Source organism: Clupea harengus, chromosome 20, assembly GCF_900700415.2.
Source record: "Clupea harengus chromosome 20, Ch_v2.0.2, whole genome shotgun sequence".
Taxonomy (NCBI): domain Eukaryota; kingdom Metazoa; phylum Chordata; class Actinopteri; order Clupeiformes; family Clupeidae; genus Clupea; species Clupea harengus.
In genome coordinates, this window is record NC_045171.1 from 12,154,458 (window position 1) to 12,176,226 (window position 21,769).

A 21,769-nucleotide genomic window follows, 5' to 3' on the forward strand; every position below is an offset into this window, starting at 1 on the left:
TATTTGAGTGGAAGATTTTCCCTAAAGGTGACAGCAGGTAATGGGGACTGCATTCATCCACTTAGTTGCTACATGGTAGCGCCCAGTTGAAGTACTCATCTAAACTCCCTATAAGCAGAATGGCTCATGTCCACTATATTGCCAGTCAGCTAGGATAAATGTGTCTACCTTTTATCCTGCCAACCACACAACATGGCACTCTCACACCAGAGGCAGAGCCGGAGGAGAGGAGACGGTGCACCACTGCTGCCGTTCGGTCTCCTCGGCACAACAGCAGCTCTGCAACTCCAGCGGCAGGCAACCTCCGGCTCCCCGGAGACACACTTGAAACAGTGCCGCCGCCACCGCCCTGTCACCGCCGGCAAACCTGAGACACTGACACACATATGTTCCTACATCGCTATGGCAGTCACACCTCTGCCACCCGCATGGGACTTTTGTTTGTTTGTTTGTTTTTTCGTTTGAGGTGCTTTTTTGCTCACTTAGCAAAAGCCCTAAACACAAAGGGATTGATTGGGTGGGAGTCTGCAGTGCAGTCGATAGGACAGGGGCTGTTCTCCCTGGTGGAGAAGAGAAGAGGGGGAGTGTGGGAGTGTGGGGGGGAGAGATGGGAGGGGGGGCTGGGATGGGCTGAGGGAGGATTCAGGGCCTTTCCCTGCTGGGACTTTAGAGGAAGGAGGATGGGAGGACGGTGAGAGAGGTTAGAGGGACACAGGCAGCACAGAGAGAGCACTGGGTTTGGAGTGCGCAGTGAGCCAGACACACAGACACACACACACGCACACACACACACACCACACACTCACTCCATACACACACGCTCAGACACACACACACACTCCACACACTCACTCACTCCATAACCCACAGATTCACACACACATACTCTCCACACTCAGTCAGTCCATTCACTCACGCACAGACACATACACACACACACACACACACACACACATTTATAAGAGGGACAGGAGCCAGAGCAAAGAGACTGGTGGAGAGATGAGACCCGACAGGCAGGATGGAAGTGGCGAGGCTCAGTGAGCACACAGGTAAACACACAGACGGACTGGAGAATGAACTGGCACCACACCAGCCCACGTTCCCCCCACCTGTCCTCAAGGTTCCTCTCTGCACGAGCAAACAATGGCTGGCTCCCTAAACCAATACACATACACACACAATCACACACACACACACACACACACACACACACACACACACACACACACACACAGGACAAGATATAAGAGAAAAGCTTTGTGTAGTTTGAATTCAACTTGCACAAATACACCTGAGAATGTGCACAGAGAGTGATACGTACATAAACACACCCAGACACACACACACACACAGAAAAAAAACACACACAGAGAAAGTCTTAGATGTATTCCCTAGACCATATTATATCTAATTTTGAAAATTCATGAAAATTGCTTTTGTATATATTTTCTCAACTTAAACAGTACAAACTGAGACACGCTAACAACATTTATGTTGCCTTAAGGGGCAAAAATAAAACCACCCATTAAAAGAAAGATGCAGAGCAAACCAAAAATCAGGCAAGGTCTCTCTCACTCTCTCTTACACATACGGATACACTCATACACACACACACACACACACACACACACACACACACACACACACACACACACACACACACACACACACACACACACAGTACAATTAGACACACTTGGGTTCATGCATTATTGAAACACAAGTTTCCATTTCCTCAGCAGAGACTTAAGGAGGAACATGGGAGGAGGTGTCTGTACGCGGCTGAGAGGGGGGGCTGAGAGGTTCGCAAATGCGACTGAACAGGACGACCTATTTCACGCCCGAGCGAGCACAGGGTCAACGGGTAACATATTGAGGAGTGGATGAGAGAAATGTGAGAGAGAGCAAGTGACAAAAAGGAGGGGGAAAGAGATGGGGGAACAACAAGGAGAGAGAGAGAGAGAGAGAGAGAGAGAGAGGTGCAAAGAAGCTCAGACATAGGGAGATACAAAAGGAACAAGCAAAAGACGAGGGGGGGGAATCACACAGCAGAAACACTGTCTCATTAGGCAGAGAAGGGGTGAGCAGGAGTGAAAGAAAGATAAAGAGAGAGAGTGGGAGAGAAACAGAGTGAGAGAAAGAGAGAGAGAGAGAGAGAGAGAGAGAGAGAGAGAGAGAGAGAGAGAGAACAAAACAACTAGACAGCAACTCTAGCAATCAACTCCGGCACAATCCCAACTGGGGCGATGCAGAAGCACAGCCTGTTAGTCAAGCCTCCAAAAGGGCGACCAAGAGGCATAATGCATGCAACCCAAAATGTCAATCTTCCCTTCTCCTTCTCCTCCTACCTTTCCATCCTCCTCTCTCCTCCCTCTCTCTCTATCTCTCTCACACTTTATTGGCATGAACATTTCAAAGTCAAATATTGTTGCCAAAGCATAAAACAGCAATATAAAAAACATTGGGAAAAAAAATACAGAATCACAGAATATATGAAACATGTATGTGTACTTTCTTTCTCTCTTTCTTTCTCTCTTCATCTATCTATCTCTCTCTCTCTCTCCTCCCTCTTCCTCTCTCCCACCCTAAACGCAGCAGCCCTCTCCCTCTAATGAGCCTCATTGGTATGTCGGGCACAGGAACCTACATGGCTGCACCGGAGCCGTCACAGCAGTGACCTGCATGGCCAACCCCTTCACCGGCACCTAACCCGCGGTTCACTCAGAGACCTTAATGAGTGTTGCTAAACAGCGCTACCACACGCTAACCACCATCACAGTCATTACTGGCCTTCAACTACACACTGCACAGAGCCATCAAACTCCAGGTGAACCATCAACCCATCTGCAAATGCTCATAAATGCGTGGTCGGACGACTGAAATACCCTTCACGAGAGCCGTTGAGAGATGGCAGCCTTTTCCTAAACCCTGACAACACACGCTTTACCATCAAGAGCTAGCTCTCATAATGGAGCTTTAAAAAGGGCACTAAGTGCTTCACCTCCAGTGGTGAGTAACCTTTTACACCCTGGAACGCCATTCACTGGATGGTGAAGCACGTAGCATTTCCAGAAAGTTGTGTTAAGAATTCACTATTGTGAAGAGCATTTGAGTACAGTCCACCTGTTTAAAAAAAGCTAGCACTCCAATAAAGTGTCTGGCCCATAGCAATTATGATATGTCCATGCAGAGGGGTAAAAGCTCCACAGAAAGATTATGAAGCATTTTTTAAAAAGATGACAAAAAGGTCTTCCTTGACAGCTATTTGATGTTACTACAACATGTTCAATTCATTCTATGTGCTGTATTTTTTGCTCTGCTTTGCACTTCCACAGTAAGCGTTTCGACATTTTTCTGTATTTGGTGATACATGCTGATGGTGTGAAGTCCCAATGAGAGCAGAACAGCCACAGTTTCACTTCAGCACCAGGGGAGCGCAGGTGTCTGGTAAACATTTCTGAAGATGTTTTGGCCCATAATGTATTTTCGTGCTGATCGACTGAAGTGTAAACACAGTTCTTTGTTTGTGTGTGTGTGTAGGCTACTGTAGGTTAAAATCAAGGCTATCTGTAAAATTGCTATGGAAACAGTGTGTTGTGTTCAATATGTGTTCATATTTTGCATGATTATATCGTTAATAGAAGTATTTGATCCTTTCTGTGTGTCAACCAAAACATTGACGTCAAATTCCAAAGCCTAAATCAGCATTGAAGGCGCACCCTCGCGCGGACAAAACTGTTAAAGAATGCAGGTGCGCTGTATCAAGAAAGGTGAGACCAAATACTGCGCACGCCTCGCACATGCCCTTCACTGGTGACTTCATGTCATTGTCTATAAATAGTCCGACAGAAAATAGTCGAAGCTTATTAATTTCATCAACCCGTCACTTACGTCTCGGAATTTGTTCCAGTATCTGTCCTTGTCGTATTGAGACACGGTGCTCATCCACTTGTCGTTGTCCAATGGGTTCCCATTGTTGTTGTTGTTCCCGAACGCCGTTTCCCCGCGCCTGGCGTCCGCGCCCAGCAGCACAGGCACGAGAGCCAACAGATAGTAAAGCATCGTCTAAAAAGAAAGGAAAATAAACTATATGAGGAGATGACACTGAAGACGCGGGTAAGGACAGTAAAAAGGGGGGGAGAGAGTTGCTGTGTGTTAAAACTGTAAAATTGCGCAAGGGGAAGCTCTACGGATTAGATCCGTTTTGGAAGGCACCTTAAGTTGAAATATGATTTTGGTTAATCATTGTTTTTCTTCATAGTTAAGGTATTTCGAGTGACTAAAATATTAATGATAATCTAAAACCGGGTTAGAAAAAAAGCTCAAAGGAAGAGAGCTAAAACTCGCCTGACAAGAATGATTCCTCAAAGTATAACGGAGTGATTGTACTACTTGCCACACAGATTTTGCAAACTGACGGAACACGGAGAACGGATTTAGTGCCTCACTTCCCCCTCTCGTGGAAACATGTTTGGTGATTAACTGTTTTCAACCGAATGAATCATTTCCATTTGAAGGGAGGTTGCATTGAATCACAAGCGTCTCTCCTCCCTCTAATTAACTGTGTTATACGGGAATAAAAGAAAGGCATGTGCGCGCATACGCATCACTTTATCTTACCATGGAGAGCTTACGTCCGGCTCCGGGGGATACGTGAAAACAGGAATATGAAGTTTCCAACGGTGTCAAACGCGCAGATTTTTGGGACGAAGTGCAGGATGAGTAAATATCCGAGAGACGTGTGTTAGCTCCGAACTCCGCGTTGATACTGGGCCCGTCCGGGAGCAGCAGGATTGTGCTGCGGAACGGTGACCGTCTCCTCCCACTCAGTAACCCATGCGCGCAGTTAACTCCACCTCCTGGTGCGATTACTCTGTCCCTGGGTTTCGCAACCCCGTCTCTCTCACACACACACACACACACACACACACGCACACGCACACGGTAGTAGGTAAGATTGATTTAGAACAATGGAAAGGAATGGTGCATTCACAGAGGACCAAACATTACTCGTTCAGCTACCTCAGGATAATATCCGAGCCGCAGCGTTATCCCAGTGGGTAATAGGGCTGAAAGAAATTAAATCAATAGCTGCTTGACGCGCTTTGAATGCTTGTTATAGTCAGCAAAGCCAAACAGCAGTGTAACTGAGGCAATGACTCCTCACTTTATGACTCCTCTTCATTATATCTGAAAATTCTTCAGTTAATAATAATAATAATAATAATAATAATTAACAACGTGTGTTTTGAAAACTCAGGAGTAAAAGTTAATTCAGAAAAGGTCCATTTAAATCTAGACAGACAGATGCAATGAGCATATTTAATTTCAGCAAGATAGTTTGTATGTAATGCTGAAAAGTGTCTGTCTTTCAGAGGAGCCCATTGAACCTGAAAGTATTCAGGGCGCTGTCCATTCAGCACCACACACTAAAGCGTCAAGGCTGCTGCTGCTCTACGGTTGCCTTCTAGCCTGACATATCTTTTCAGAATAAAAGCAGATGAGGCAGATGCAGCTCAATACCCGAGATACCGCTGATCATTCAGTATGACATGAAGCGCTGAAAGCGAGACCATATGTGCAAATTGCACCACTCGGAACAGCCGAACGCCCACGCAGTCTGGGCCTTAAGTAGCGTGGCTGTTACAATGCGCAAGGATCATCCTTCGCTAAGCTGTCTGCCCGGGTGGTTTGGTTTTGGCGTCCCTGTCCACAGGGAACGTCACAGAGAGAGGCACCGGGAAAGCACGGCGAGGCTTCTCTGTTCCTCCCCCGAGCAACGACGACACTCATTTGCTATCTTTTGTGACAGATGAGATAGGAAGGAAACCGAGCTGCACGGCTGCGGTGACGAACGCCAGGCGAGCTGGCACTCTATCCGGGGTCCACCTGGGGGCCTGTGGGAGAATGCGCTGGCACCCACGGGCTGACTGTTCCGTTATAGCTTGGGAATGTACAGCTAGCAACTGGCGCTGAGTGATCCGTTGCATAGTGAGCCCGAGCAGACGAGGGAGAATTGATGTGTTCCTAATTAAGTCTCGCACCTACAAGCTGCAATATAATTATACCTTACAATTTTCTTGCGCCTCAAATTAGCTGGCGTGATTGACACGTTTTGAAATAATCGTGAGACACAGTAGGCTAATTTCCCCACAAGATAATGTCTTCCAAGTCTACTTACTCTGCAGGCCATTGCAACGCTTTTATTCAGTCCTCCAGACTCCAACCAATTAGCCTAGACTGATGCAGTGTAATGCTGTTTAATGCTTTCAGAATTGTAAGGCACACGACATTTTACTCTAGACTTGCGAAGAGGTTTGCATACAGTAGTGTTTTTAAATGTTCATATCACGTATCCATCTTTTTTCAGTGCAATAAATACAGTCCATATATGTATTTGTGATCAAACTTAATTAGAGCACTAAAGTAAATAAATGGATGTGGTCTACTGAGGCATTAGACAAGGCACTCGCGTGGTTACGGTCGATAATTTTAATTGGAAACTTTTAGATGTGCATTCAGGTGAAACGACACCAATATGGAGCTCCGTTTCATTTTTATTTCACAGTTTGAATAATGCTTTTAATTATTCATTAATATGATAATGTATTTACTTAACAATGGATTGAACGAATTGAACACCATCTTATAATTCAAACGCTCTGTAGACTTAATTGTATTACGACTGCTTTGACGGCTGCTGATGTGCGAGAAATGACTGCGAAATAGCGAATCATCAGATGACAACATTGCCCCCTAGTGTGACGATGACAGACTCGCACCTGTTTATTTGACAGCATCATGAAAACGAGCCTTACCTAATCAGTTTTTAAACAGGGCGTAAAAGATGAGATCAGTTTCCTGAGACCATCTTCCAGCCACACAGATATCATCTTGTTTATCCTTATCAAACAGTTATCCATTTTCTCAGGTCACAGAGGGTAGTTTGAAATAAACAAAGATGTTTGTTTGTCTTTGCTTGAGGGGAGAAGAGAGCTGGCATCACTAAAGATGTTTAATCACTTTCAGCATTATCATGTTTGTTTATGTACACTGCATAAGGCACTCGGCCTGAATTCCCAGAAAAAAAGCACAAAAAGATTGCATGTATTACAAAAGATTACAAGATTCTAGAAAAGGAATGTCTTTACATATGCCTTTAGGGAAAATGCATTACACTTTGTCAAATAGCCCCTTCAGCACCAGCCTTAGGGATGACATAGGGATGACAAATCATTTTCATCTTCTGTTTCCCTTCAGGAGGCTTCTTTCCCAGACAACGGTCTTAGGTCCTTGTCTGCCAGTGCTGATGGGTGATGATTGACAGCTCACCCTCACCAACGGTTACTCTGAGGCACTGCATCTACGTCCACGATTGGTGGAAGTCGGCCACTAGCCCCACCTTCCAGATACCCGGACCACACTGCAGGTGGATCTGGTCCTTTTTTTATACTTTTGTTTAGGTCTTGTGAGACAGAGAGGGGGTGGGGGGAGGGGTTAGGTGAAAGAAGATTAACTGTAATTGTATACACGGGAATGTTTTGCCCGACATTGCCCCCCATCCCAGCACCACAGCAGACACAGCACACACAGTCCCAGACTCAAGCATCTAAGCCAATTTCACCTGTGATAGCCAGCAGCATCTTTCTCCTTGCACCAAATGTCAACACACCCACTTCCTTCAGGTCTTCGTCTGAGAGGGTCAGAAATGTTTGGAAGTCAATCTGTTGAAGAGAGAAAGAGAGAGGGATGGGGAAAGATAGACAGAGAGATGGAAAGGAGGATATACCTGAGATGTTCCTTCATCCCCATGAGGATATAAAGTCAACTAGGCATTGTGAAGGCTAGCGGTGGATGTGATCCTATTCTATCCTTTTATGGATCGTATTGCTGTTGTAGTTCTCATTCAAAGCTACAGTGTGTACCCATCCAGTGCTTGAGATGCTGTCCTCTCTCTCTCTCTCTCTCTCTCCCTCTCTCTCTCCCTCTCTCGGCTGCTGTGGGTATGCACAGACACAGAGCCCCTCTTAGATGAACCCTGGGTGCTCCTAAGTGGAGGGTCTACTACTATAGGAGAGACATTCAGGTTGGAATAATACACCTTGCCCCCAATTAATAGACTGACTCTTGAATCTTGAATCTTACCTCCTGCTGCTGAAACACATCGATGTATTTGGCAAGACCCAGCTGACTCAGCAGCTCAGGAAGATCATCGTCCAGCTCGGGGAAGGGGCCCGGGGGCCCGCTCGTCCCAGGTCGGCCCGCCGAGGACATTCCATCGAAATGATGGCCGCAGTTCAGGTTGCTCTCAGCTGTGGGACAGAAAAGAGGAGATAAAGAAGCTCACCATATCGTCCTCGCTTTACAGCATAAGCAATGAGGTTCATGACAGCTGCGAGCAAAATCCTCTAAAGGACTTCCAGTGAGACTAAGAGAGTGCTATGTGTCTGGTCCATAATGCAAACAGCTGAAGGGAAAACGTCTGTAATGGCAAACAGAGACAAACCCAGACAAAAACAAACCTGGAGGAAAGTGCTATTGTGCCGGAGCTTTTTGATGAGGTTGTTTGTATGGAAAGGAGTGAAAGAGTGGAGTGGAGAGCGAGAGCGAAAAGAGAGGAGTGTTCCATTTCATTTTATTTATGTGTTTGGTTGCGTTCCCCCCCCCCCCCCCAGACAGACCCCAGACGGCTGTAATCAACACAAATACAAACAAACTCCTAGATCCCAGATGAAAGTCATAAACCAAAAGGAAATGTCAGTGCAATCCCAGAGGGCTTCAATTAAATCTGATTTAAAAAGCGTCTGCGTTTATTCATTAAGATTAAATACACCCCACGGGACACCAGAACAAACACCTAGTTAGATAGGCCTGCTCATGATTGTCATTGAGCACTCATCAGTTGAGGGGATGCCCTAATATTCTTTTGTTGTGTGTTGTGTGCTATGATAGAGAGAGAGAGAGAGAGAGGGAGAAACAGAGGAAGAGAAAGTAAGAATGGCAGGACGAACAGCAACCATTAATTTACTTTCACACACACCCACACACACACACACACACACACACACACACACACACACACACACACACACACACACAAACACACACACACACACACACACACACACACACAGACGCACACACAGTGAATATACTCACTGGGTTTGTCAATGTGCCCTCTGCCTGCTGAAGACCCAAACAGTGAGCAGGAGGTAGCAGAGGAGGAGTAAGAGGGAGATGACGATGAGGAAGATGACGCGGATGAAGAGGCAGGAGACGCTGCCGACGCCGAGCCCCGCCGATCTCTCCAGTTCTCAGAGTTGCTGCCGTTACACATCCGCTCCTTTCCGCTCGCCAGCGTGTACGTCAACTGCACACACACACGCACATACACACGCACACACATATCATCACATAGAATGGGATTGAGCCACAAGCAGTGATGCATCAACAAAGAGGTTTTGGCTTTAGTCACTGTGAACTGAAAGGCTTGGCACACTTACCAACCAGTACATAGATACTTTGGGAGCACTTTAGTGATGCTTTATTTATGTGCTGCTATGTAATTATGTGTACTTCGCTAAAGTGTGCAAATGAAGTGCACATCAAGCATGCTTTGCCTTGGCTTGTGAAGTGCTCAGGATTACAAGTATGGAGGAAGTGTTGGACAAGTGTGGATAAGGGTACAGGTCCCCAGGGTTTGGTTGAGACACCCACCTGCTGATTTCCCAGGTAGGACCGGTAGCAGCGGCGGCTGACGGAGCGCAGCTCCTTGATGGCCTCAGCAGGCATGGACTTGGAGAAGCCCAGGCCGCTCCACGTGTCTGTTGGGGTTCGCACCTCTGTCACCACCGGCTTCTTCTGCATAGCTACAAAACACATGCACCGCACACGGGACAGGGGAAACACGCATGTGAATGAAGATTCATATACTCTATCTTCTTGCACTTGCACACACACTCACATAAATACACACACACACACACACATTGTCTCGCTGTCTCTCTCTCTCTCTCTCTCTCTCTCTCACACACACACGTGATCACACTTAGCGATCTTAGAGTTTATTTCATTTGTATTTATAAAATCACACACATGTGCACATACAGCTGTGAATGGGAAACAATCAGCATATGACATTGTCTCGAATATTATGAGTGGATGTCTCAGAGGCCCAGTTTTGAAAACTCTGTGGTAATTGAAAAGCTTTATGTATTAATCCAATTGCATTATTTAATACCTGAAGTCTAATTAAACAGCTTAATTACTGTCTGTCAGATGACCTGTGATTCTCTCTTTTTCTCTGTGTGTGTGTGTGTGTGTGTGTAGCTGACTATAACATTGAAGTCATTGTGTATGTGTGTGTGTGTGGGCAAGGCAGATGGTTTATTCAGCCTCCTAATTTATAATCCCATTAAACTGCACACAGTGAAGGGACTTGCTGTCATTTGGCAAAGAACCGCCACAATATTCCTCATTGTGAATGATAAACAGTTTGGAACTGTGTGTGTGTCTGCGTGTGTATATATGTGTGTGTGTGTGTGTGTGTGTGTGTGTGTGTGTGTGTGTGTGTGTGTGTATGTGTGTGTGTGCGCATGTGCAGGGATAATTAGTGGGTGGTGCAGACTCCCTCTGTTATGTGTTTGGCACAGCACCATGGTTACATGGGTGTCTTCCATTACCTATCTGGCACAGAGTCACATCTAAATGGATCCCCTTCATCACCCGTTTGTCAGAGCAGAATGCTAAAATGGCCAATGCCATTGGGCTCCCTTAATCACCACCGTGGCACACTGGCAGAGACCAGTGAATTATTGCATTTCGTGCCTAAATCAACTATATAAATACCACACAGATTCACGACTGTGCCCCATAACATGGCACACAGTATAGTATGGTTCCATGGCATACTTAATATCTCAGTGCTGAATGATGGTGGAATGGATGTTCATGATGAGGTTGAATTCCAAAAGTACACACGTACTTTTCCATTACACAAGAACACAAACATATAGCATCCAACCTGATCTAAACATCCACACACATATGAATGACAAAAAGTCAAACCTTGGTTTGCAAGTTCTTTCTTCCTCTCATAGTCATGGTCCTCATCCTGTAAAAAAAAAGAATACGCACACACACACGCACACACACGCGCACACACACACCACACAATTAAACAAAAAATACATACATTCTTCTGGAGAGAAGAAAGTTTGGAAAGACTTTTTATTATCCCTGGCACTGGCATTTCCTGTCGAGAGTTCGCCTTCATTACTATTGCAGGGACTTTTTTAGTCAAAGCAAACATAATAATTCACTGCATCCACTCGAGGGCAACTTCAATTTACTTCCAAAGTGGAGAAAAAGCCACTGTCTTAAAATATTCAACTTTGAGTTAAGCAGCATTTCAGCAAGCTCCTCCAGGCTATGAGAGCCAGATAATGTTGACAGTAAGAGAGCTTGGAAATGAACAACAAACTGTTTCTCTTAAGCCATTGGGACATTGTATTTGGGAAATAATTTATTGCACTGATGTCCTGGGGCACTGCACACCCAACACTAATTGTACTGTCACTCTTGAGGTGCGAACTGTCTGCCAGCCAACTCAATTTACCGTGGATGCGGTGTTGCATCTTTAATTCATTACCCCCGACCTAGCGTTGCATTGATTATTTCTTATCTGTCCTTGTGTCCATTTTTTCCTGTCAATGTATTGTGTCTCGCACAGTACCTCGTTCTGGCTGGCGTCAGAGCAGGTGTCCAGGGAAGGGATGAACCTGAGGCTGCACCTCCTGTCATGTTTCCTGCTCACGGGTTCCATCTCTGCCTTTAGAAGCCTACTGCGTCGAGGAAGGTAAGACATGTTGAGACAAAAGACATTTAAAATTGTCTTTTGAAATGAAGACGTGTAGTAAAGCAGCACAGACTAGAATGTGAAACAATGCAAAACTCACGTCATGTCAAAAATCTGTTCATCCTATCTCTTCTAATTGGGGATGTGTTTCGTTTCTGTTTTTACTAATACCTTGAGGAAGGGAAGAAAGTTGTGATTGACTGTCGGGACTCTTGGCTTGGATCTCTGCAGACATCTGAATAGCTGTGTCTTCTGACTGACCCCCCGGTCCTCATGGTAACTTCTGTGACCTCAGAGAATTCCAGGCTCTTTTGATGTCCAGCGTCCTCGCCCTCAGATGAAACAGGCTGGTCCTCATTTTCCAGGATCTGAGGCGGGGGGGGGGGGGGGGGGGACACACACACACACACACAGACTCATTGTTTCATCAACATACACATGCTTATCCACAAATAGCTCAAGATAAAATGTAGCTATGCCGTGCAGACTGTTTTTGTGTGTGTGTGTATGTGTGTGTAACAGAAAGAGAGAGTAAGAGCAGAGAGGAGTGGAGAGGGGAAAGGAGAGGGAGAGATAGAGAGAGCATAGGAGGGAGAGAGAGAGGGAGGGAACGAGAGAGAAAGAGCAGAGAGGAGTGGAGAGGGGGAAGGAGAGGGAGAGAGAGCGCACAGGAGGGAGGGAGAGAGAGAGAAAGAGAGAGAGTAGAGGGGAGAAAGAGAGAGAAAGAGCAGAGAGGAGTGGAGAGGGGGAAGGAGAGGGAGAAAAAACAGAAGTGACTGACTTTCTCCAGTTTGGAGTCGGTTCCCCTCAGTCCTCCCATCCTTCCCTCTTCTGGGGGCGAAGAAAGACCAGGTGGGGGAGAGGGGCGTGGCTTAACTGGCAGCAGTAAGCCAATCCCAGCATCAGGAGAGCATACTACACCTGGAGGTGGAAGTTAGGTTTGAGAGGTTGTAAAATGGAGGTCATGTGTTGGAGTTATGCACACAAGAGGTGGATTATATGTAAGCACACTTACACACTCACTCTCTCTCTCTATCTCTCTCTCTTTCTTTCTTTCTTCCTCTCTCTCTCTCTCACACACACACACACACACAGTCACAAATACACACACACACACACACACACACAAACACAAGCACACACACACACACTCACCAGTATCATTCAGTCGCAGCTGTTGCATTAAAATGTTTAGCCAGTAGCTGGCCAGCCCGTTTCCAGCCAGCAGAGGGTCACAAATGGGCTTGGTCATCCCAGAGCCCTCACTGGAGTCCAGCCCCAGCAGCAGACGCCTGGCCTCATACACACTGGCAATGTTCCGCTCCAGCCCTTTCACTATCACAGACTGGGAAACCAAATCATTCCTTTACGCCAATCACAACACCTGTAGTATATTTCATCTCTCAGTGTATTGTTTATCAATAGTACACAGGAAGAATGGTGACATTCATTGTGAGAGTAACTAAGGGAGCAGACACAAAGGCCCAGACTCTCTGTGTTATTTGTTTATTGCTATATGTAAAGAAAACACCTGCACTCTTATTTGAGCACAAAAGAGAATGTAATACGGCATGCAACACACTGCCCACAAAATAGGGGTAGGAATGACATACTCTTCAATACTACGCATATGCATCGCAGTCCCCTCATACACAGGCTGTGGTGATCACGTGGTGTGGTAGTGGTGTGGTACCTTGGCTGTCTGTTTGACCTTGGGCTTGACACTAATGAAGACCCCCAGGCTCTGCATCGTCTGGGCCAGCTTCCGCGGGTCCGCCTCCCCATCCTCCTTCATGTCAAACATCAGGCACACCGGCAGGCAGTCCTGAACGATCACAGAGAGACAGGGGGCACCAGGCCAGGTGGGTCAGGCAGGCACGCAGGCCAGACTTGATCCTTGGCAGCGTTTTTACTTCACGTATTAACGCCAGCAATTTACCGAATGTAAGAATTCTATCAAGCGGTTGGCACGGAGTTACCAATCTTGGCAGTAGAGAAAGCAATTATTGAATCTTGAAACTTTAATCAAGCATGAAGAAAACACACATTTTTCCTCCATCCTTGCAAAACTTAAGACTATGTGAGCTGTTTGCAGAGTGATGATGTAAAAAGACCCTGCACTCCTTCCAGAATTAATATGTTATTACTCCAATTAGTGTGCTTGTCATTAAAAAACTATTTACCAGCACTGGTGTTGAAGTAATTACACAATTAAATAGGCAAAACAGGGCCCCATCTTCTCACTTAAATAATGAAAACCTGGGAAAGGTTAGCTTGGGGCAGGCTGCATGGGAAATTGAGAGAAAAGTTATGACATTTCACTTATTACCAAATAATTTTTCTTTCTTTTTTTCATTTGGTTTCTGCATGATGTTTTTTTCCACCGATTCTGAATTTAAATGAGAACGACCAGACAAGCAGCGCCCAGAGGTGGAACTTCTAGCTTCTGAAGGAGGAAGTGCTCCCCAGTATTTTTGTGTCTGCCATCTGGATTGTCTAATTAGCTTTTGAACCAGATGGCAGAACTTATGAACAAAATCAGCCGGCCCACAGCGGGAGCATAATGATAACATGGTAGGACTTTCACTTCCTACAGTGTGAACTTTTCCAAATGCAGCACGCTATTTATTCCTTGTTACGCATCACTTAAGCGTGCTGGCTCATTGAAATCAAGGCCTCCTGTTTTTTGAAAAACCTGTGGCATGAGAGTGGTCATTACATCCTACAACGAGTACTTTTCCACTCACTTTATTCCTTATTATTAGTTAAGCAAGAAGGCGCATTGAGATCAGATCCTCACATTTAGGAGAAACTTGTGGCAACTAAAACAGCTATTCAAAGTCCCAGATAGGAAGTTAGAGCAAATGCACATTCACTATTCGCTCATTTGGCATTTCTAGACAATACACTGACAGACTGGAATAAAAGAAGACAAGTGCAGATATGTGTGTTTGAGAAAACGCCCCACTCAGTGGGTGTCAGTGTCAGCCTCTAACAGTGACGGCGTTCCACCCACCATGAGCTGCTGGCGGGCCAGGCAGACCCCGTCGGTGTTGCCCTGGATGAGGAGGGAGGGGGCGCTCTGCGGGGCGCTCAGGTCGGGCAGCACTATCTGGGTCTGGGTCTGGTGCATGACGCTGAGGAAGTTGGCGCCGTTCTGACCCAGGAGGAAGAGGTGCTGCTGCGAGGTCACATCCAGCTGCGTGCTCACCACCGTTGCCCCGGCGACAGCGGCCTCGGGGCCCAGCAGCAGCTCCATCAGCACACAGGTGGCCTTCTGTGAGGTGGGGGTGGGTGGGGGGGGGGCGGGGGGGATTAGAGGCAGGGCTCAGGGTGGGGAGGTGCATACAAATAGGGCTGTGTAGAGCAAGATACAAATGCAGGCACACAGCATGTGTGTGTGAGTGTGTATGTGTTTGTGTGTGTGAGATTATCTGTTTGTGTGTCTGTGTGTGAGTGTGTGAGTGTGTGAGTGTGTGTGTGTGTGAGAGAGATACATAACCATGTGCACCACCTAACTGCCTTAGTCAAGGTTACATGGTATGTACAGTATATGTGAGCATGTTTATGTATAAACGTGTGTGTGTGTGTGTGTGTGTGTGTGTGTGTGTAACTGACCTTGACAGCAGTGCTGTTGCCTTGCAGACCACGCACCACGCAGCTGCTGCAGTAGAGCTTGGGCTGTGCTCTGAAGCTCACACTCACACCAAACGCCTGGGCAACATGCTGAATCACTGGTGAACTTGCATCCGGCATTGCCCCGGCAACCAGATTCACTGAGAGGTCAAAGGTCAGAACCAATGGCTGCAGGTCCTGTAAGCACAGAGAACAAATAAGTCAAAGAATGCACAACCTTGTGTTTTCAGTGCTCTGTAATTGTATGGCTTAACCGAGTATGACACAGCTAACATTAAGGGTATCAATTGTATGCGTAACAAGGAAAAAAATGAACCTAGGCACAGGAACAACGGGCACAGTATTTTCTAAATAAAGGTTTGTACTAAGTGGCGGCTGTATACAGGATCACTCTTCTTGATGCATTTACAGGTGGGTACAGGGGATTTGTCAGCAACAAATGTAGCCCATGTACTGTATCTCCGTTCCCTGTGAGCTGAGGCCTACAGATTACTACTACAGATTATCATCAGAACCTGTTCAAGTCTAGTCTTTGAGTCTGGGTAATATCAAAACATGTTGCTTTGGATGACACCATTCACTGTTTATAGACTGATGTCATCTAAAGGGGACACTCACTCGTATTCTTCTCCTGGCCTCCTCCACTCCTTCAACTGGTCCAGCAATAGAAACCTGAGCAGACAGATGGAAGAAAAATTCATTTTAAAAACATATCATCTATCTCTTGATTCCTGGGAGTTCATCCTGCATCAGTAGAGAGCTTTTTTTTAAAGAAAGCAAAATAATGTGCAACAGATTGCAGCCATATTGCTTAGTCCGTAAAATGACACTACAAGTTTGCTCGACAATCATTGTCTGAGTGAAGCCCATAATAGCCCCGAGACAGTACTGTGATTGATAGAGGATCGTAAAGCGGTTGCCATGGCACGGTCTGATCACTTGGCAACCGCACCTGATTGCTCTTCTCCCCAGTGGCATTGTGACGATTAGAGTCTGGGAAGTGGATGTGACACAGCGTGATTTCCATCACTTTTTTGATGTTTCCGCCTCCTTTACCGATGACGTGAGAGTGTTCAGTGTGAGTGACATCCATTTTTAGAGTGACCTTGTTGACCTTTGGGAGAAGGAAGATCATAAATGTAAATAATCATACAAAATGAAGCAAATCAACTGTATTCTCCAAGGTTGGATATCTATAAGGTAAACAAATTGTGTGTTGGTAGTAACCTTTGTCTCCAGAAGTTCCAGAATCTTCTTTTTTGCCTGTTGTACATTTTCTTTTTTCCCTTCCACTTTAACATGGGGGTCTGCATGAAAGTTTGCAACAACATCATATAAATCAAGATGAAGTAGTCCATGATATGTGAGTCATAATCAGGGAAAAAAAACATTTGTGAAACATTTATTTCCATGATGTGCAGCTCTTTGGATATCAAACCTTTCTTTGACTTGGCTCCAATTTTGAGCTTTGATGGCCATTTCACCTGGGTGTTAGTTTCCTTCATCACCTGTCACAAGAGAGTGTGTGAGAGCGTAACCCAGGTGTGAGAGTGAGAAAAAGACTGCCTGACAGAGGCTGAGAACGCAAACACACCCACACACACACACACACACACACACACACATATTCTCTCACACATACAATGCCAAATAGCTCCCTTTCAACAAAGACACTGGAGTAATTAGCATGTCAAAGCTGGCGATCTATCCATAACTTCCTACCCTAACAGTCTGCATTCAAGTCAAGCTTATAGAAGCAAATGTGCTGAAACTCAGACCGCAGTTGCTATTTTAGTAATTTGTTAATGTCAGTGATAAATTATATTTCTTAGTATGATATTAGAGTGATATTACTTAGCGTGATATGATCAATGTAGGCTTTCATTATTTTATGTTGAGATATTATTATTTCAGTTAATACCTAATATTACTCACCTTTTCAAAGAACTCTTCACCTGTCAGCCCATTCCCATCCTTGGGAGCTAAAATCATGGAACAAATGTTAGCATATTAACTTGCATAAAAACACTTACAGATCCAGAGGGCACATACTCATGAAAACAAGCAAACTTACATGAACAGGTATCATAATTGTGATCAAAACCATTTCTTGTGAGTGTGTCAGGTGTTTCAATTTAGTGAAAGTTTCATATGGGGTCATAAAACTGAGCAGCAGTTAGCATTTGTGAGGCCCAAGCTACATGTTTTAACTGTGCTACAAAACAACACTGGGCCTCTTTCTTTCTTTACTGCTAATGCTTTGCTGACATCTGCGTAATTGTGGTTCTCAGCTGCTCTAGCCGGAGGACAGACTTGAGTCAGCCAAACATTTAAGCAGCGCTAGTTTAAATAAGTAGATGAACACCTCAAAAAGCTGGGGGCGGAGGAATATTTAAAGGGCATCTCCTCAAACACTGACATTTACAGGGTTGGGGTGAACCCGCAGCCCCCTCCCCACACACACACACACACACACACACACACACACATTGCCATGGGTTACACAGCCCAGCGCTGAAGAATGGGCTAGTGATGAGCGTGAGTGAGAGGGAAAGAGAGTGGGCCAGGGGGAGGGAGAGAGAGAGAAAGAGAGAGAGCGAGAGAAAGTAAAGGAGAGAAAGAAAGTTAGTCCAGAGAAACAACTTATCACAGCAGAGGTATTTTACTTGCGACAACACTGACGCAAAAACTCCCCCTCCAACCAAAATGACTAAGAAACTTTTAAAAAACGATTTAACTTACTCCCTAACCACAGGAAATGTGATACTGCTGCCAAAAGAGACAAACAAATCAAAGTAGATCTCCATGCCAAAATGCAATGGCAAACTAACTCAAATGAACTTGTGAAACACAACTACACTCTTCATTTTGTTCAGGTCTCAAACTGCTACAGAGTACTGCTCACTGCATGCACACTGGAACAGTCAACAAGTTCAGAAACCGTAACACACACAAGCATGGCCATCAAAGTACAGTTTATATCCACCTTGACGCGAAAACAAAACGTGCCTTCAATAAATGGCATTAGGAAGTCATCCTGCTTGTCAGAGAGCACTTTAAACCAACAGAGTGCTCTTCTGACAAAGCTGCTGTCAGCCAGTAAGACACTCTCTGCGATATTGCCATAAATAAAACAACTAGAGACGCTCAATGGAAAGACAGCTACCTAGATTTTCTAAAATTTTGCTCAGATTTGTCATCACTCTCAGCAGCCAGAGAACTTCAAATACACCCAACATCAAAAAGATCTTCTACCGTCCAATTATGTTAACCAAAGTAAAGCAACATTTTAACACCGAATTCCTAGATAAGGCAAAACCAAACTTAATCACGTGTTCTCTTATCCCAGAAGAAGCTGAATGCACACCAAGCACTGATGTTTTGCTCTACAGGGAATGTACCGCTTCATGGTGGTGGTAGTCAACACATGCACACAATTGTCTATCTCCTCATGTGTGGATACCATGTCAATCAGGTGGCATTTAAACCCACACCCACACCCAGACACACACACACACACACACACAGACTCTCAGACAAACTTTCACTGCAATTATGCAAACTCACTGTAGAGCATCGTCTCGAGTTTCTTCCTGTCAATCCGGAACCGTTCTTCCACCCAGTGTGGGTCAGTGTGTTCCGGACTAGTGGATTCTGACCCAGGTACTGAGTTTGCTCCTTCGTCTTCCTCCTCCTCCTCCTCTTCCTCTTCGTCCCTGTCGAGTGGTGGCTGATGCTGGGCTTGAGTTTGGTTTTGGTTCCGTTCTGGTCCTGTGTCAGTGGCAGGCTGTTCGAGTCCATCTGGACGCAGAGAGTTCTGCTCCTCTGTGGTGGCCATGGCAGTGAGAGCGTGCATGTGTGTGCGTGTGTGTGTGTGTGTGTGTGTGTGCCAGAGAGAGAGTGAGCAAGAGAGAGCCTATGTTAGTGACTATCAGAGTGACCAAGGAGACAAGAAGAAGGGGTCCAGGAACACTCCCGCCCCCTCGCAGTCATTACTTCTCCAAACACACACACACACACACACACACACACACACACACACAGAGAGAACAAAATCAAGGGGGGGCGTAGATTCAGGAAGCCACCAACACCCCACTCCTAGGGACTGATCACACACATGCTGTGCTCACCCAAACTCAAACACAGACGCACGCAACCACATCAGGGAGGGAGGTACATTCCACACCAGATGTGGTGGAGGAGATATTATTTTTGGAAAAAATATAATTTTTTGGGAAAAAAAAACAAAAATGTGCTGAGAGCTTTTTGTCATATTTCATTGCTATTTTAGAAGTAGACCACTTAAAGCCTGTGGTTAGTTCACACTGTAAGTGAGAGCTGAGGACTTGGGCAAAAAATATGTTGATCCTTAAATGTCCTAATGCCTGAAATATTGATTGGCGGGAACCAGTCTCTCCAAATGTCTGTGCAGTTTCACAATTCAGACAAAAATTAAGCCAATAAAGCCACATAGCCATTTTGCGAATAAAAAAATATGCGTAGCTGTCAAACAACGGTGTATTATTAATTCATTATGTAGGGTGAGACCGTGGGTCTAGTATAGACCACCACAGCCCCCCACCCCCTTTCACTGTGGGGAGAAGAGAGTTTGAGATTCCTACACCAAGAGGAGGGGCATGGGTGGGGTGGGGGTGGGGGTGGGGGAGGGCTTCTTTCAGGGAAGGACCTCTGGAACAATGCAGAGGATGAAAGGGCCTCTCCATGAACAGCCAAAGACTGCACTCCATGTTTGGCAGTATTCCTTGGCAACCCGTTTGTTTATGAACGAGATGCTAGCGAGAAAGTCATAAAGTTTAGCACAGGAAAGCAGAATAGGTCAAACAAATGAGTTCTTGTGGCTTTTCAAAATTGTAAGACGGCACAAGATGCACACACGCACACACACATACACAGACACAAACACTTTCACACACATACACACATACGCATACACATAGTTACAAGATCCACACATAAAGACATATAAACAGGTAGAACATAAAAAGATCCACAGATCATGTATTCATGTACTGTGTGTATCATGCACTAACACTGATTTCATTACCAGTGTTGAAAGTTGTGACAGAACTAGAGAAATGACATGGGGGATCATGTTGTCCTGGCTCTGGCCACCTACTGCTGTTAGGTCAGTTTGGTTTTCGCTATAATTAGAGTGTGTGGGAGTGACCAATGTAATTTTGTATGTGGTGCATTAGTATTTTAGTGAGTTCCAGTTTAAAAAAAAATTATGAGAAAATGAATGGGTTTGTAGAAAATAACGATCGTGGTAGTTAAGTTAAGCTTGCAAGACCCTGCATTCTACAATATGTCTGTTGCTATCTCTCTGTTAAAAGTGAAAAATAACAGACTACAAAGCAAGTGATCCTGCCTCACCAATTTCACAAGGTGAGCAGAAGCTAATGTGGGGGACAGGCTGCCAGCTGACAATCCATGAGTCATTTCACCTATTTTCTGATCTTCATATTTGATTTATACTGCATTTGTTGGTACAGTGTGGTATTACATTGTTGTCTATTTTACTGTTGTTGTTTTTGTGTGGACCCCAGGGGATCCACATACAAAATAAAGAATGAATGATTTAAGTTTCAGAAAGCATGTTGTACAGTATTAGAATGTGGAAAACTAACATGATCGTTTCACATAAAATATTGTTGTTTCTCAGAAATTCTCTGACCAGAAATTCAGATTTATGCTACTTGTTGGTCAGTCCCAAATTTTATAATCTGGATAACTTTCCTCCCAGATGAACATAGTAGCCAAATTCAGTACTAGTCTGGTCTGTTGTTAAAACAACAATTAGGGTTAACCTACACAATTAGCAGTCTGGTGGTTTGTGTGAACAGGGTGGCCTGGGAAGGAGTCAAGATTCATGGCATGAATTATTGTTTCAGTCCACCCCTGTCAAAGTCTAAGGAAAATTATGCAGATAACATTTAGAACTCTTATTATACTTTATCCCTAAAGGCCAAATTCATTACGCATAACAACACTGTTTACAGAAAATTAAGGCAAGTGGCGTGTGTACTGAGCCAACACTTAGTGTTAATGCCTCAATGTCAGGCATTCAGACACAAATGTCAAACTAACTTGAATTACTGCTCACCTTTGCTTTGACCCCTCTATCCTTGTCTGAAGACAGGGACGTGATTTCCAGTCAGTGTCAGGGGGTCATTGTTCAACCAGACACAGCTGTTTGGCTGAAGCCACTGCCTGGAGACCCCTGGCTAAAGGAATGATCCTCACTCTGTGTGTGTA

General features: G+C 45.2%; 2 protein-coding genes across 4 annotated transcripts in view; both read right to left on the reverse strand.

The window, feature by feature from the left end:
- spock1 (SPARC (osteonectin), cwcv and kazal like domains proteoglycan 1) overlaps positions 1-4,926 on the reverse strand; it is a 204,303-nt gene extending 199,377 nt beyond the window's left edge. The window contains exons 1-2 of one of the 3 annotated variants that reach the window (XM_031587173.2): positions 4,621-4,926; positions 3,892-4,065 (exon numbers count right to left, since the gene is read on the reverse strand). In XM_031587173.2, coding sequence (XP_031443033.1) covers positions 3,892-4,065; positions 4,621-4,623 — 177 coding nt within the window. In that variant the 5' untranslated portion in view covers positions 4,624-4,926. The remainder of the gene's footprint in view (positions 1-3,891; positions 4,066-4,620) is intronic. The other 2 variants (XM_031587174.2, XM_031587172.2) reach the window with 2 other exon arrangements.
- A 1,831-nt stretch (positions 4,927-6,757) lies between these two features.
- bicc2 (bicaudal C homolog 2) lies at positions 6,758-19,791 on the reverse strand. Its single transcript, XM_042702802.1, has 19 exons — positions 19,061-19,791; positions 17,429-17,475; positions 16,932-17,001; positions 16,721-16,800; positions 16,446-16,607; positions 16,112-16,165; positions 15,476-15,670; positions 14,874-15,134; positions 13,551-13,682; positions 13,013-13,202; positions 12,639-12,778; positions 12,029-12,225; positions 11,735-11,843; positions 10,962-11,113; positions 9,718-9,934; positions 9,160-9,370; positions 8,146-8,312; positions 7,625-7,724; positions 6,758-7,465 (listed from the first exon to the last, which is right to left on the reverse strand). Exons 1-19 carry the CDS (start codon positions 19,347-19,349, stop codon positions 7,335-7,337), a joined length of 2,904 nt encoding a protein of 967 aa, XP_042558736.1. The 5' UTR covers positions 19,350-19,791; the 3' UTR covers positions 6,758-7,334.
- Positions 19,792-21,769: the final 1,978 nt, after the last annotated feature.

Coding starts and splice junctions, on each gene's coding strand:
- bicc2 (XM_042702802.1), bottom strand. CDS start 19,349: ATGCACGCTCTCACTGCCATGGCCACCACAGAGGAGCAGAACTCTCTG. Junction 15,671..16,111: donor AGGCCAGGAGAAGAATACGA/GTGAGTGTCCCC, acceptor CTGTGCTTACAG/GACCTGCAGCCATTGGTTCT. Junction 11,844..12,028: donor ACTTTCTTCCCTTCCTCAAG/GTATTAGTAAAA, acceptor TCCTCGACGCAG/TAGGCTTCTAAAGGCAGAGA.